The sequence below is a fragment of the Rhincodon typus genome, chromosome 8 (genome assembly GCF_021869965.1).
Source record: "Rhincodon typus isolate 14 chromosome 8, sRhiTyp1.1, whole genome shotgun sequence".
NCBI classification, from domain to species: Eukaryota; Metazoa; Chordata; class Chondrichthyes; order Orectolobiformes; family Rhincodontidae; genus Rhincodon; species Rhincodon typus.
In genome coordinates this window covers 254181-269921 of record NC_063339.1, presented here as the reverse complement: position 1 = coordinate 269921, position 15741 = coordinate 254181, and the positions used below count along the sequence as shown (strand labels likewise).

The 15741-nt window shown below is 43.2% G+C and overlaps 1 protein-coding gene across 1 annotated transcript in view; it reads right to left on the bottom strand.

Annotated features, from left to right (window-relative positions):
- The window catches only part of pomt2 (protein-O-mannosyltransferase 2), a 145457-nt gene that overhangs the window by 13829 nt on the left and 115887 nt on the right, over window positions 1-15741 (bottom strand). The window contains exon 17 of the mRNA XM_048600344.1: window positions 7171-7230. Coding sequence (XP_048456301.1) covers window positions 7171-7230 — 60 coding nt within the window. The remainder of the gene's footprint in view (window positions 1-7170; window positions 7231-15741) is intronic.

Here is a 15741-nt window from a genome sequence, read left to right as displayed (position 1 = left end):
GGCGGGGGAAGGGGGGGAAGAGAGGGAGGGGAAGAGAGGGGGAGAGCGAGCGAGAGAGAGAGAGAGAGCGAGCAAGGGACACACACAGATTGCAGGCAGGAATATATTAGGAGGTGATGAGTGGATAGCTCACTCACATGGAAGGAACACTGATGGTGAGCCTACAGACCAAGCCAGCTTTGCAGGCAGCACACAGTGCCATTTGCTGAGCTGCTGGCTAATCTAAAGGCTAGCAGTTCCAATATTCCTGGCAGCTTGACAGTTCCATAGTGGGCACTGCTGGCACTGCAGGCAGGCCAACAAGGTAGGCACAATGGAACCCCAGACAGGAGCATTGGGCATCAGGGTAAGGTCGGAGTGGTGGGTTTTAAAATACGGGTAGAAAAGGAAGAAATACCAACATTGGGGTGGGTATAAAAACGGGCAAAGAGCAACCTCCAAAGACAGTATTCCTATATTTTCCCAACTTTTTTTTAAAAAGTGAAAGGTTATCTACTTTCACCATATCATAGCATGGGGAGAGTAATACACAAGTCAATGATTGACTGTTCTTCATTTGTTTGCATATGGTGAGCATGCTGCTGGTTTCAGTGCCTGCCTTATTTTGTGTGCTGCCCCTTCTGAAAACACACGTAGCAGGGGCATATCATATCCATCGTTCTCGCAAACTATGCAGGAAGGAACACCTTCTCAGGCACAGACAGGGACAAAGAGATGTTGACAAAATTAGGGATCTACTGTAAAGTAGCTAGGCAGCTATGTCAGAACCAAAAGCCAGGAATGACACCCAATCTCACTCTCCCAAAGTCTGGTGTTCTGCAGAATCTACCTATGAAAACACAATATCCATTCAAATAGAGAAGCCATTGCAGCTGCTGGACCTGAATTCAGATGTTAACTTTATCACTTCAGCAACAGGCCACAATAGTTCACTGCAAATTCACAACGGGACTTGCTTTCTTTGAGTACACCTTTCATCTTATTTGACATTTCTAATTTTGATATCTGTAATTTCCTGCAATAAATTTTCTTTATTAATAAAGAACTTTCAGGAATAACTTTAAATAAAGATTTAAATGTGTTTAAACAAAAGCATGACTTCTGGTCTACTTTATCTTGAATTTTACAAATTGCGCGACATGAATACAGTTCACAGACCAGGTAATGGACACGAATTGACAACCCCTCACATTCCACGATTCTCTGGGACAAGGTTGTTGGACACTTTAGGGTCCTGTCAATTCACGAAACATACAGTAGATTAGGGATCCTAAACATGGGAGACAGTACCTCAGGATTATAATCAACTTAAAAGGATGTCAGTAATCCCTAGGAAAAAAAATTTAAAAGCAAAGTCCACAGGATCTTTTAAGGCCCCTGGGTCATTAGTTAAGTAGGTCCCAGCTAAGGTACCATGTGCAGTTCTGGTCATCGCACTATAGGAAGAAAGTGACTGCAATACAGAGGGTGCATTCACCTGGAAGCTGTCTGGGCAGGAGCGATTCAGCTATGGAGAGAGAACAGAGAAGTTGCAGTTGTTTTTCTTAGAAAAGAAAAAGTTGAGGGGGTACCTGATTTTTTATTCCATTCACAGTACATGGACATCTGGCTGGATCATCATTTATTGTCATCCATAATTGCCCAGAGTGAAGTTACATTGGGTCTGGAGTTACATGTAGAAACTATCCCCAGTTGGGCCACCATCTGTTGCTCAGCTGACTGCCCATGAGAAGGTGGTGGTGGTGAGCTGCAGTCCATGGGCTGCAGGCACACACACAGTGCTGCTGGGAAGGCAGTTTCAGGAATTTCAGCCAGTGACAATGGTGATTGTGTTTCCGTGCAGCTACTGCCCTTGTCCTTTCTTGTAATGGTTTGGGATTGGAAGGTGACATCAAAGGAGCCTTGATGAATTTCTGCAATCCATTGCGGAGTTGAGCTACTGAGCATCGGTAGAGGAGAGTGTGAACATTTGTGGATGCGGTGCCAATCAAGAAGGCTGCTTTATCCACGATGGTGTCGAGCTTTTTGAGGGCTACTGGAGCTACACTCATCTAGGCAAGCAGCATCTTATTTTTAATTTTTTGTAATTATCTCTCTGCCTCAATTAATCGGATCATAGGTCATCCCCTCATTTGGTATTCTTATGTTGACATTTTACTCGCACCATCTAATACTTTTGATCACCTGCAGAGACTTGTTATTCAGCCTGTCGACACTCTACTCACACCATTTGTACTATCTTTAGATCTCTCTGCCTATAAATGTCGTGCCTGTGTGCTTTCCTTCACTTCACAAAGGAGCAGCGCTTCAAAAGCTCGTGATTTCAAATAAACCTGTTGGACTATAACCCCGGTGTCATATGCTTTGGCATAGTCTCGGTGGGCTGAAGGGCCTGTTCCTGTGCTGTACTGTACTGTTTGATCAATTCTCCAGATCACTTTCTCAAAAAACTACAATCAAGTTTATCAAACATGATCTTCCTGTCACAAATCTATTTCAGCTATGCTCAATTACAATGTGCCTTTCAATTGATAGTTTATCCTATCTCAGAATTATATGGGAACAGGAGTAGGCCATTCAGCCCCTTGAGCCTATTCCACCATTTAATGAAATCATTGTTGATCTGTGGCTTAACTTCATACACTTGCCATTAGCCATTATCCAAAAATCCTTTGCTCAACAAACCTTTGTCTGTCTTAGATTTAAAATTAACAACTGATCTAGCATTAACTACCATTTGTGGAAGAGATTTCCAAACATCTGCCACCCTTTGTTGAAGTGCTTCCAAACATCTCCCTCAATAGTATGGTCTTAAGTTTTAGTCTGTGCCCCGAGTTCTAGAATCACTTACCATTGGAAATAATTTATCTTTGCCCACCCTGTCTTTTCCTGTTAATATCTAGAAGACTTCGATCAGTTCATCCCATACCCATCTAAATAAGAACATAAGAACTAGGAGCAGGAGTAGGCCGTCTGGCCCTTCGAGCCTGCTCTGCCATTCAATAAGATCATGGCTGATCTTTTCGTGGACTCGGATCCACTTACCCGCATTCTCACCGTATCCCTTAATTCCTTTGTTGTTCAAAAAAAAACCTACCTTTTTTTTAAAAACGTTTACTGAAGTAGCGTCAACTACTTCACTGGGCAAGGAATTCCATGGATTAACAACCCTCTGGGTGAAGAAATTCCTTCTCAATTCAGTCCTAAATCTGCTCCCTCTAACCTTGAGGCTATGCCCTCTTGTTCTAGCTTCACCTGCCAGTGGAAACATCCTAGACAACAAGGTGCAGAGCTGGATGAACACAGCAGGCCAAGCAGCATCAGAGGAGCAGAAAGGCTGATGTTTCGGGCCTAGACCCTTCATCAGAAATGGAAACATCCTCTCTACTTCTACCTTATCTACTCCCTTCATAATTTTATGTGTTTCTATAAGATCCGCCCTCAATCTTCTGAATTCCAATGAATCTAATCCCAATCTACTCAGTTTCTCCTCATAAGCCAACCCCCTCTCCGGAATCAACCTAGTGAACCTCCTTTGCACCCCCTCCAGTGGCAATACATCCTTTCTCAAGTAAGGAGACCAAAACTGCACACAGTACTCCAGGTGTGGCCTCACCAGCACCTTGTACAGCTGCAACATAACCTCTCTGCTTTTAATTTCAATCCCTTTAGCAATGAAGGACAAAATTCCATTTGCCTTCCTAATTACTTGTTGTACCTGCAGACCTACCTTCTGTGATTCATGCACAAGGACACCCAGGTCCCTCTGCACAGCAGCATGCTGCAACTTTTTACCATTCAAGTAATAATCCTTTTTACTATTACTCCTACCAAAAATGTATGACTTCACATTTACTTACATTGCATTCCATCTGCCAGACCTTTGCCCACTCACTCAATGTATCTATGTTCCTCTGCAAAGTTTCACAGTCCTCTGTACACTTTGCTCCGCCACTCATCTTAGTGTCACCTGCAAACTTTGACACCCTACACGTGGTCCCCAACTCCAAATCATCTATATAAATTGTAAATAATTGCGGTCCCAACACCGATCCCCTGAGGCACACCACTAGTCACTGACTGCCAGCTAGAATAGCACTCATTTATCCCCACTCTTTGCTTCCTGTTAGTCAACCAATCCTCTATCCATGCTAATACTTTACCCTTAATTCCATGCATCCTTATCTTAAGCAGTAGCCTCTTGTGCGGCACCTTGTCGAAGGCCTTTTGGAAATCTAGATACACCACATCCACTGGTTCCCCATTGTCCACCTCGCTCGTAATGTCTTCATAAAATTCCAAAAGATTTGTCAAGCATGACCTGTCCTTCATGAACCCATGCTGTGTCTGCCCAACGGGACAATTTCTATCAAGATGCCTTGCTATTTCTTCCTTGATAATAGATTCAAGCATCTTCCCCACTACAGAGGTTAAGCTAACCAGTCTATAATTCCCCATCTTTTGTCTACTTCCCTTTTTAAACAGTGGCGTCACATTTGCTGTTTTCCAATCTGCTGGGACTGCCCCAGAGTCCAGCGAATTTTGGAAAATTACCGCCAGTGCATCTGCTATTTCTCCCGCCATCTCTTTTAGTACCCTGGGATGCATTCCATCAGGGCCAGGAGACTTACCAATCCTTAGCTCCATTAGCTTGCCCAACACTACCTCTTCCGTAATAATGATTGTTTCCAGGTCCTCACCTACCTTCGTCTCTTTGTCTATTACTGGCACGTTATTAGTGTCCTCCACTGTGAAGACCGATACAAAATACCTGTTCAATGCCTCGGCCATTTCATCATATCCCATAACTAAATTCCCCTTCTCATGCTCTAAAGGGCCAACGTTTACTTTAGCCACTCTTTTTCATTTTATCTATTTATAGAAACTTTTGCTATCTGTCTTTATATTCTGTGCTAGTTTTTTCTCATGTTCTATCTTACTTTTCTTTATAGCTCTTTTTGTGGCTTTCTGTTGACCTTTAAAGTTTTCCCAGTCTTCTAGTTTCATGCTGTTTTTGGCCACTTTGTATGCCTTCTCTTTCAATTTGATAGCCTCCCTTATTTCTTTAGACACCCATGGCAGATTACCCTTTTTCTTACAGTCCTTCCTTTTCATTGGAGTATACTTTTGCTGAGCACTTTGAAAGATTGCTTTGAAAGTCCTCCACTGCTCGTCAACTGTTCCACCATAAAATCTTTGTTTCCAGTCTACTTTAGCCAAGTCCTCCCTCATTCTATTGTAGTTCCCCCTGTTCAAGCACAGGACCCTGGTATTGGATTTTATCTTCGCACTTTCCATCTGTATTCTAAATTCAGCCATACTGTGATCACTCCTTACAAGAGGATCCCTAACTATGAAGTCATTAATTATTCCTGTCTCATTACACAGGACCAGATCTAGGATAGCTTGCTCCCTCGTTGGTTCCATTACATAATGTTCAAGAAAACTATGACGGATACACTCAACGAACTCCTCCTCAAGGCTACCCTGACCGAGCTGGTTCGACCAATCTACATGTAGGTTAAAATCCCTCATGATAATTGCCGTACCATTTTTACGGGCATTAGTTATTTCTTTGTTTATTGCCCGCACCAATGTGATGTTATTATTTGGTGGCCTATAGACTATGCCTATCAGTGACTTTTTCCTCTTAGAATTTCTAATTTCCACCCAAATGCATTCAACCTCATTCTCCATAGAACCTATATCATCTCTCAGTACCGCCCTGATGGCGTCCTTGAATATCAGAGCTGCACCACCTCCCTTACCTTCCTGTCTGTCTGTCCTTCCGAATAGTCTGGTACCCTTGGATACTTAACTCCCAGTCGTGACCATCCTGTAACCACGTCTCCGTAATGGCTACCAAATCATATTCATTCGCGATGATTTGTGCCGTTAACTCATCAACCTTGTTACAAATGCTACGAGCATTCAGGTAAAGTGCCTTTATGCTAGCTTTCTTACCCTCCTGATTTCGAACATCTCTAATAATATCTCCTGAATTATCCTTCCTTTTTGCTTCTTTCATAGTCTGCCTTGAACTTAAACCCTCCTGCATACATGCTAACCTGCTGCTTACCTTTTTATTTACCATCATACTCCCTGTCGTTTTCTCTCTCCCTTCCCCCCAACTCACTCGTTTAAAGTCCTAGTGACCATCCTATTTATCCTTTTCGCAATAAATTCAAGAAAACAGGCCTAATTTGTGTAATCTCTCCTCATAACTTAATGCTGAAGTCCAGGTATCATTCTTGTAAACCTATGTTGTACCCCCTCCAAGGCCAATATGCCCTTCCTAAGATGTGGTGCCCAGATCTGCTCATGGTATTTCGATGTGGGGTCTAACCAATAATTTGTTCATTCGTGAGGTCAGACTGACTGGCCTGTAATTATTCAGTCAATCCACCCTCCACCCACAAAGATAATAATATCTGCACTCCTTCAACTGCCCAACACCACAGTGGATACAGTGGAGTGATGGTCAAATGTTCTGTTATTTCCTCCCTAGATTTTGATTTTAACAGCCTGGGATACATTATATCTGGTCCTGGCAGTTTATCCATGGTATCATGAAGGGTTTTGATACTCTGTAAGTAAGGAGAAGCTGTTTCAGTTGCAGAAGGATCAGTAGTTGAAAAATAACTTGAAAAATAATCAGAGATGGAATGAAACAATACAGTAAGTTGTGATCTCAAATGCACTCTTACAATAGTATCCAGGAGCAGATTCAACAGTTACTTTTAAAAGGGAATTTGATTAATACTTAAAGTGGAAACATTTACATAGATATTGGGAATGTTGATTAGATAGATCTTCCAAATAATAAGCACACATAGTTGGCTTCCATCAATGCTGCATTATACTTTTAAAAACTAACACTCTGGAAAGCAGCAACACGCTGAACAGCTTTTTGATAGTGTCCATCTGATTGGGAGAGACCATTAAAAGATAACACAGTGTGGAGCTGGAGAAACACAGCAGGCCAGGCAGAATCAGAGGAGCAGGAAAGCTGATATTTCGGGTCAGGACCCTTCTTCAGAAAAGAAGTAGTTAGTCTGACACAGCATTTCTATGTTAATTGGTTCAATCTGCAACAATCATCTTTCTGCATTGTTTTCTCTAATCATTAAACAATACTTTAATTTCATAGGCTGCTGGTTGAGTACTTACAGGGTTTCCCAATAAATAAACTCTATATTCAGTCTCGTTTGTCCCAGAGAAACGAAGGCCCTACAAAAACAAAAAGCTTCATGAAAACACAGTCACATTGCATTGGTTGTTCAATTTAAAAATTAAATATATTGAAACAAAACAGTATTTACAATGTGGAGTAAAAAATGTCAAGTAAGAGAGGTCATTAAAAGATGTATGCATATAAACAAGGCCATGAAAAAGCAAACTGAATCTTATTTACGTTTGTGGACAAAGAGATGACAGTAAGCTTCTGGAAAGTTTAGTTAGCCATCAGCCATTGTCTATTTTCATAGATGGAAGCCCGAAGGTAATTTGCTGATTTTCATTAAGGGAACATGAGCATTGCTGGCTAGGCCAGCATTTATTCCCATATCTCCCATAACAACTGTCTTTGAGAAAGTGGCAGTGAGCTGCCTTCCAGAACTGTTACTGTTTATGTTGTGTTGATACACCCACAGTGCTATTATGGAGGAAGTTGCTGTGGAATGAAGGGCAGTAATATAATTACATGTCAGAATGGTGTAACCTGAAGAGGAAACTCAGGTTTTGCTGTCCCAGTTGTTCTAGGTGATAGAAATGGTGGTTTGGAAGATGCTGTTAGAGAAGATTGGTGAGTCGCTAGGTGAAACGTGTGGATTCTGCACACTGCTGTCGCTGCATGTCACTGATGAAAGGAGAGAATATTTAGGGTGAGGGATAGGGTACCGAAGAAGCTGGCTGCCTTGGACAGTGTCAATTGTTAGATGTTGTTACAGCTGGAAGGGACCTGCATTTGTCTGCACCAATGTTTTATTCTTCACCCAACTGTTAGTACAGAAACTCAGTGAATGGGGACCCAAGTTCAAATCCTGACACCGCAGTTGGTAAAATTTTAAATCCAGTAAATATCAGGAATCAAGAATCTATGAAATAAAACCATTGTCAACGGTCAGAAAAACACATCTGGTTCACTAATATCCTTCAGGGAAGGATATCTGAAATTCCTAGCCAATCTGGCCTACATGTGACTCCAGACCCACAGCAACCCCATTCACTTTGAGGTTGACTCAACTGCCCAGTCCCACCTTAAGATTAAAAATACCCTCCATCATACTGTGTTGCACTATCACTTTGGTAAATGGGACAAACTCTGAACAGAGCCAGCATTTTGTGATATACATAAATGGTCTGGAGGAAGGTATAGATGGTCTGATTAGCAAGTTTGCAGATGACGCTAAGATTGGTGGAGTAGCAGATAGTGAAGGGGACTGTCGGTGAATGCAGCAGAGTATAGGTAGATTGGAGAGTTGGGCGGAGAAATGGTAGATGGAGTTCAATCCAGGCAAATGCGAGGTGATGCATTTTGGAAGATCCAATTCAAGAGCGAACTATGCGGTAAATGGAAAAGCCCTGGGGAAAATTGATGCACAGAGAGATCTGGGTGTTCAGGTCTATTGTACCCTGAAAGTGGCAACGCAGATCGATAGAGTGGTCAAGAAGGCATACGGCATGCTTTCATTCATCAGACGGGGTACTGAGTACAAGAGTTGGCAGGTCATGTTACAGTTGTATAGGACTTTGGTGCGACCACATTTGGAATACTGCGTACAGTTCTGGTCGCCGCATTACCAAAAGGATGTGGACGCTTTGGAGAGGGTGCAGAAGAGGTTCACCAGGTTGTTGCCTGGTATGGAGGGCACTAGCTATGAAGAGAGGTTGAGTAGATTAGGATTATTTACATTAGAAAGACAGAGGTTGAGGGGGGACCTGATTGAGGTCTACAAAATCATGAGAGGTGTAGACAGGGTGGATAGCAAGAAACTTTTTCCCAGAGTGGGGGACTCAGATACTAGGGGTCACGATTTCAAGGTGAGAGGGGAAAAATTTAAGGGAGATATGCGTGGAAAGTTCTTTACGCAGAGGGTGGTGGGTGCCTGGAATGCGTTGCCTGTGGATGTGGTAGAGGCAGACATGATAGAGTAATTTAAGATGTATCTAGACAGATACATGAATGGGCAGGGAGCAGAGGGATACAGATCCTTGGAAAATAGGCGACAGGTTTAGATAGAGGATCTGGATCGGCGCAGGCTTGGAGGGCTGAAGGGCCTGTTCCTGTGCTGTAATTTTCTTTGTTCTTTGTTAACTCAAGACTGGGTATCCATAAGACGCTGTGGGCCATCAACAACACAGAATTGCGCTCCAGCCCAACCTGCAACCTCATGGTCCAGAAAATCCCTCACTCAACCATTACTATCAAACCAAGGGATCAACCCTGGTTCAATGGAGAGTGCATGAGGGCATGCCAGGAGTGGCACTAGGCATACCCAAAAATGAGGTGTCAGCCTGGTGAAGCCACCAAACAGGGCTACTTGCATGTCAGACAGCACAAGCAGCAAGTGATAAAAGAATAGTACACCACAGGAATAATTCATTTGGCCCAAGACTGTGCCAACACATGACGCATTTCTAAGATTGACAGAGCTAAACAATCCCACAACCAATGGATCAGATCTAAGTTCCGCATCCTTTCCACATACAGTCATGAATGGTGGCGACATCTCACTGGATGCGGCAGCTCCACAAATATCCAGTCCTCAATGACAGAAGAGCCCAGCACATGAATGCAAAAGGCTGAAGCATTCACAGCAATCTTCAGCCAGAGGTGCCGACTAGATGATCCACTTCTGCCTTCTCCAGTGGTCCCCAGCATTACAGATACCTGTCTTTAGCCAATTCAATTAACTCCACACGGTACGAAGCAGCAGATGGAGGCATTCAATACTGCAAAGGATATGGGCACTGACAATATTCTGGCAATAGCACTGAAGACTTGTGCTCCAGAATTTGCTGTTCCCGTAGCCAAGCTCTTTCAGTACAGTTACAACACTGGTATCCACCTGACAAACAATGGGACGGTAATTGGCTGGGTTGGATTTGTCCTGCTTTTTGTGTACAGGACATACCTGGACAATTTTCCATTTTGTCGGGTGGATGCCAATGTTGTAACTGTACTGAAAGAGCTCCATCAGTCTATTCTCGATCATCAATAAAGTGATGGAAGGGGTCATTAACAGTGCTAGCAAGCAGCACCTGCTCAGCAATAACCTGCTCAGTGACGCCCAGTTTGGGTTCCGCCAGGGCCACTCAGCTCCTGACCTCATTACAGCCTTTGTTCAAACACGGACACAGGAGCTAAATTCGAGGAGTGAGGTGAGAGTGACAGACATTGACATCAAGGCTCTATTTGACAGAGTGTGGCACAAGGAGGTCTAGCAAAGCTGGAATCAACGTGAATCGGGGCAAACTATGTTGGTTAGAGTCACACATGGCACATATGAATATGGTTGTTGTAGTTGGAGGTCAGTCACCGCAGCTTCAGGACACCTCTGCAGGAGTTCCTCAGCAGTGCTGCGAAAGCTTGTGATTTCAAATAAACCTGTTGGACTACAACCTGGCGTTGTGAGATTTCTGACTTTGTCCATCCCAGTCCAACACCAGCACCTCCACATCAGGAAATCTGGAGGGTAGTGTCCTAGGCCCAACCATCTTCAGGTGCTTCATCCTTGGGCCCATCATGAGGTCAGATGTGGGGCTGTCTGCCAATGACTGCACAATGTTCAGCACCATTTCTGTTGCTTCAGATACTGAAGCAGTCAGTGTCCAAATGCAATAAGATCTGGACGTTACCCAGGTTTGGCTGAACAGTGGCAAGTAATATTCATGCCACACAAAAGCAAGACAAATGACCATTGAGTCATACAGGTCTACAGCACCGAAAAAGGCACTTCAGCTCATTGTATCTGCATCAGTCAAAAGCAACCACTAACTATTCTAATTCTAACACTCTGTCCATGCCTTGCGCATCACAAGTGCACATTTAAATACTTCAATTATTATGAGGTTTTCTGCCTCTACTACCCTTACAGGAAGTGAGTTTCAGATTCTTATCACGTTCTGGGTGAAAATGCTTTTCTTCACATTCACTGTAAACTTTCTGCACCTTACCTTAAATTTACTCCCCTGATCATTGATCCCTCCATCAAGGGGAAATGTTTCTTGTCTAGTATATCTACTGCCCCTCCTAATTTTAGATGTATCAATCATATCCCCTCTCAACTGCCTCTGTTCTATGGAAAACAATACAAGTCTATTCAATCTCTCCTCATAACTGAAATTCCCCAGCCCTGACAACATTCTGGTCAATCTCCTCTGCACCCTTTTCAATGTAATCACATCCCTCTTATAATGTGGATTCCAAAACTGCACATAATACTCTAGCCATGGCCTAACCAACAGTTTTCTTCAATTCATTCACAGGATGTGGGGGTCATTGGCCAGATCAGCATTTATTACCCCACCCTTAATTGCTCAGAAGGCAGTTAAGTGCTGGGTCCATTGTTGTTAAAATGATTTGGATGAGAATATAGGAGGCTTGGTTAGTAAGTTTGCGATGACACCAAAATTGGTGGTATAGTGACAGTGAAGAAGGTTATCTAAGAGTACAACGGGATCTTGATCAACTGGGTCAGCGGGCCAAGGACTGGCAGATGGAGTTTAAATTAGATAAATGTGAGGTACTGCATTTTAGTAAGACAAACCAGGGCAGGACTTACACAGCGACATCTAGCTGTGCGGTTACATAGCTCCTTGAAAGTACAGTCACAGGTAGACAGAGTGGTGAAGACGACATTTGGCATCCTTGCCTTCATTGGTCAGAGCATTGAGTACAAGAGGTGGGATGTCATGTTACAGCTGTATAAGACCACATTTCAAGTACGGCATACAATTCTTGTCACCCTGCTATTGGAAGGATGTTATTAAATTGGAATGGGTACAAAAATGATTTACAAGGATGTTTCAGAGTCTGGAGGGTTTTTTTCTTTATTCATTCATGGGTTTAGACATCGCTGGCTAGGCTAGCATTCATTGCCATCCCTATTGCCCAGAAGGCAGTTCAGAATCAATACATTGCTGTGGGTCTAGAGTTACATGTAGACCAGGCAGAGTAAGGATGACAGATTTCTTTTCCTAAAGGACATTGATGAACCAGATGGGTTTTTCCAACAATCAACAATGGTTTCAAGGTCATTGAAACAATTCCAACAACATTGCAAGGTTTCAAGGTTAGGGTAAAAGTTCGGCACAACATCGTGGGCCGAAGGGCCTGTACTGTGCTGTACTGTTCTATGTTCTATGTCATCAACTGACCCTTAATTTAGGTTCTTTATTTAATTTTAAATGTGAACATAAGAGGCATGATTAGTAAGTTTGCAGATAACACCAAAAGTGGAGGTTCAGAGTACAAAGGGATCTTGATCAGATGGTCCAATGGGCTGAGGAATGGCAGATGGAGTTTAATTTAAATAAATGTGAGGAGCTGCATTTTGGACAGGCAGATCAGGGCAGGACTTATACACTTAATGGTAGGGTCCTGGGGAGTGTTGCTGAACAAAGAGACCTCAGACTGCAGGTTCATAATTCGTTGAAACTGGAGTCACAGGTAGACAGAGTAGTGAAGGTGGTGTTTGGTATGTTTGCCTTTTTTGGTCAGTGCATTGAGGAGAGGAGTTGGACTGTCATGTTGAGGCTGTACTGCACATTGGTTACGCCACTATTGGAATCCTAAGTGCAATTCTGATCTCCCTGCTACAGGAAGGACGTTGAAAGGGTTCAAAAAAGACTTACAAACACGTTGCCAGGGTTGGAGGGTTTGAGCTCTAGGGAGAGGCTGAATATGCTGGGGCCAACTTCCATTGAGTGTCAGAGACTGAGGGGTGATCTTATAGAAGTTTATAAAATCATGAGGGGTATGGATAGGGTCAAGAGACAAGGTCTTTTCCCCAGAATAGGGGAGTCCAAAACTGCAGGGCATAGGTTTAAGGTGACTGGGCAAAGGTTTAAAAAGGACCTAACAGGCAATTTTTTCAAGCAGAAAGCAGGATAAGCTGCCAGGGGAAGTGGTGGCGGCTGGTCCAATTACAATATTCAAAAGGCATTTGGATGGGTACATGAGTAGTAAGGGATCAAATGGATATTGGCCAAATGCTGGTAAATGGAACTAGATTTATTTTGGATATCTGGTCTGCATGGCCGAGTTAGACTAAAGGATCTGTTTCCACACTGCATATCTCTATGACTCTAATTCAAATTCCACCATCTGCCATGGTGGCATTTGAAACCACATCCCCAGAACGTTAGCCGAGTTTCTGAATAAACAATCCAACGATAATACTACTAGGCCATTGCCTCCCCTAAGTTCTAAGTAGAAGCTGGAATAGGCTGGGACTTCTTTCCCCTGAAGGGCAGGACTGGCAGCTCAATGTTCTAGAATACAGAAGCTGCAGGAGTGACAGAAGTACGAGTAACCAAGGAGGGGGAGTTGCCCTTTTGATAAGGGAGGACATAACAACAGTGCTTACAGAGGATATTCTTAAGGGGTCATCAAATGAGGCCACATGGTTAGAACTTACAAACAAGAAGGGGATGGTAACTCTGTTGGGACTGTATGAGAGACAGAAATAGCCAGCAGGTACTAGAGGAGCAGATGTGTAGAGAGATTGCAGATACCTGTAGGAATAATAGAGTAGTATCGGTTGGGGATTTCAATTTTCCCTGCATTGACAAGGCCACCAAGAATGTAAAAGGCCCGGATGGGCTCGAATTTGTCAAACGTGTCAAACAAACTTTTCTAAATCAATAGGTACAGGACCCTACACGGGACGGTGTAACACTGGACCTCATCTTAGGAAATGAGGTCAGGCAAGATCGCCTTAAAAGATCAGCGTGGCTGTTGATGTGTGGAGCCAAAGGAAATGGGAGAGATTTTTAATGAATATTTCTCCCCAGTGTTTACTGAGGAGAGAACCATGGATGCACGGAAATAAGGGAAAGAAGTGGGGATGTTTTGGACCGCATACACATTACCAGAGGAGATGTCTGCAGCCTTAAACCGCAATAAGTTGGATAAACCCCCTGGGCCTGATCAAGTCAATCTTCTGATGTTGTGGGAAGCTAGGGAAGAAATTGCAGACTTCCTTGAGATTTTTGCTTCATCTTCAGCCACTGGTGAAGTTCCAGAAGACTGGAAGGTGGCTAAGGTTGTTCCATTGTTTTAGAAAGGTAGCAAAGATTGGCGAGGGAATTGCAGGCCAGTGAGCCTGACATCACTGGTAGGCAAGTCATTGGAGAGGATACGGAGCGACAGGATCAACTAACATTTGGATAGTCACTGTCTGACTAGGGATAGTCAGCATGCATTTGTGCACGGCAAGTCATGTTATTTGTCGTCATTTACATAAATGATCTGGATGTCAATGTATAAGGCATGACTAATAAGTTTGCGGATGATACAAAATTAGGCGGTACCGTTGCTGGTGAAGAAGGTTATCATAAATTACAGAGGGATATTGATCAGATGGGGAAGTGGGCTGAGGATTAGCAAATGCGATTCAATGCAGATAAGCACTTTGGAAAATCAAACCAAGGTAGGACTTACACAGTAAATGGTGAGGTCCTGAGGAGAGTTGTTAAACAGAGGGACCCAGGAGTACCAGTACATTGTTTGTTGAACGCGGCGTCACAGGTGGACAGGGTGGTGAGGAAGACATTCAGCATGCTGGCCTTCACTGGTTGAGGCATTGAATATAGGAGTTAGGAATGTAATGTTACAATTGTACAAGTCGTTGGTGAGGCTACACTTTGAGTATTGTGTACAGTTTTGGTCACCCGTTTTTGGAAGGACATAGTTAAACTGGAAAGTGTGCAAACAAGATTTGAGGATATTGCATGGACTAATAGGCCTGAGTTATAGGGAGAAGTTGGCCAGGACAGGACTTTATTCCTTGGAATGTAGGAGAATGAGGGGTGTCCTTATTGGGGGGCATAGATAGGATGAATGCATATAGTCTTTTTCCCAGTGACTCCAGACCCACAGCAATGTGGTTGATTCTTAACAATGCGCAGTAAATGCTGCCTGGCCAGTGACGACCTCATCCCGTGAATTAAAAAAAATCAGGTCAGAGGTCAAGAATACTGCAGTAATAAACTCACTTCATGACTTGGCAAAGCCGATCGACTATCTATAAAGCACAAATCTATAAAACACTCTCCACTTGCCTGGATGAGTGCAGCTCCAACAACATTCAAGAATCTTGACACTATCCAGAACAAATCAGCCCGCTTGATTGTGGATGCGGGGCCAAACATCCACTTACTTCACCACTAACACTCAGTAGCAGCAATGTGTTCTATCTACATGATACACTGCAGAAATTTACCAAAGGTCCTTTACAGCACTTATCAAATCTACAACCATTTCAACCTCGAAGGACAAAGGCAGCAGATACATGGGAACACCATCACCTGCAAGTTCCCCTTAAAACCGCTCACCATCCTCATTTGCAAAGATATCGCTGCTGCTTCACTGTCACTGGAATCCTGGAATTCTCTTCTGAATAGTATTGTGGGCCTACCTACAGCAAATCGACTGCAGCCATTCAAGAAAATAGCTCATTACATTCTCAAGGACAACTAGGAATAGAAAATATTAGAACATAGAACATAGAACAT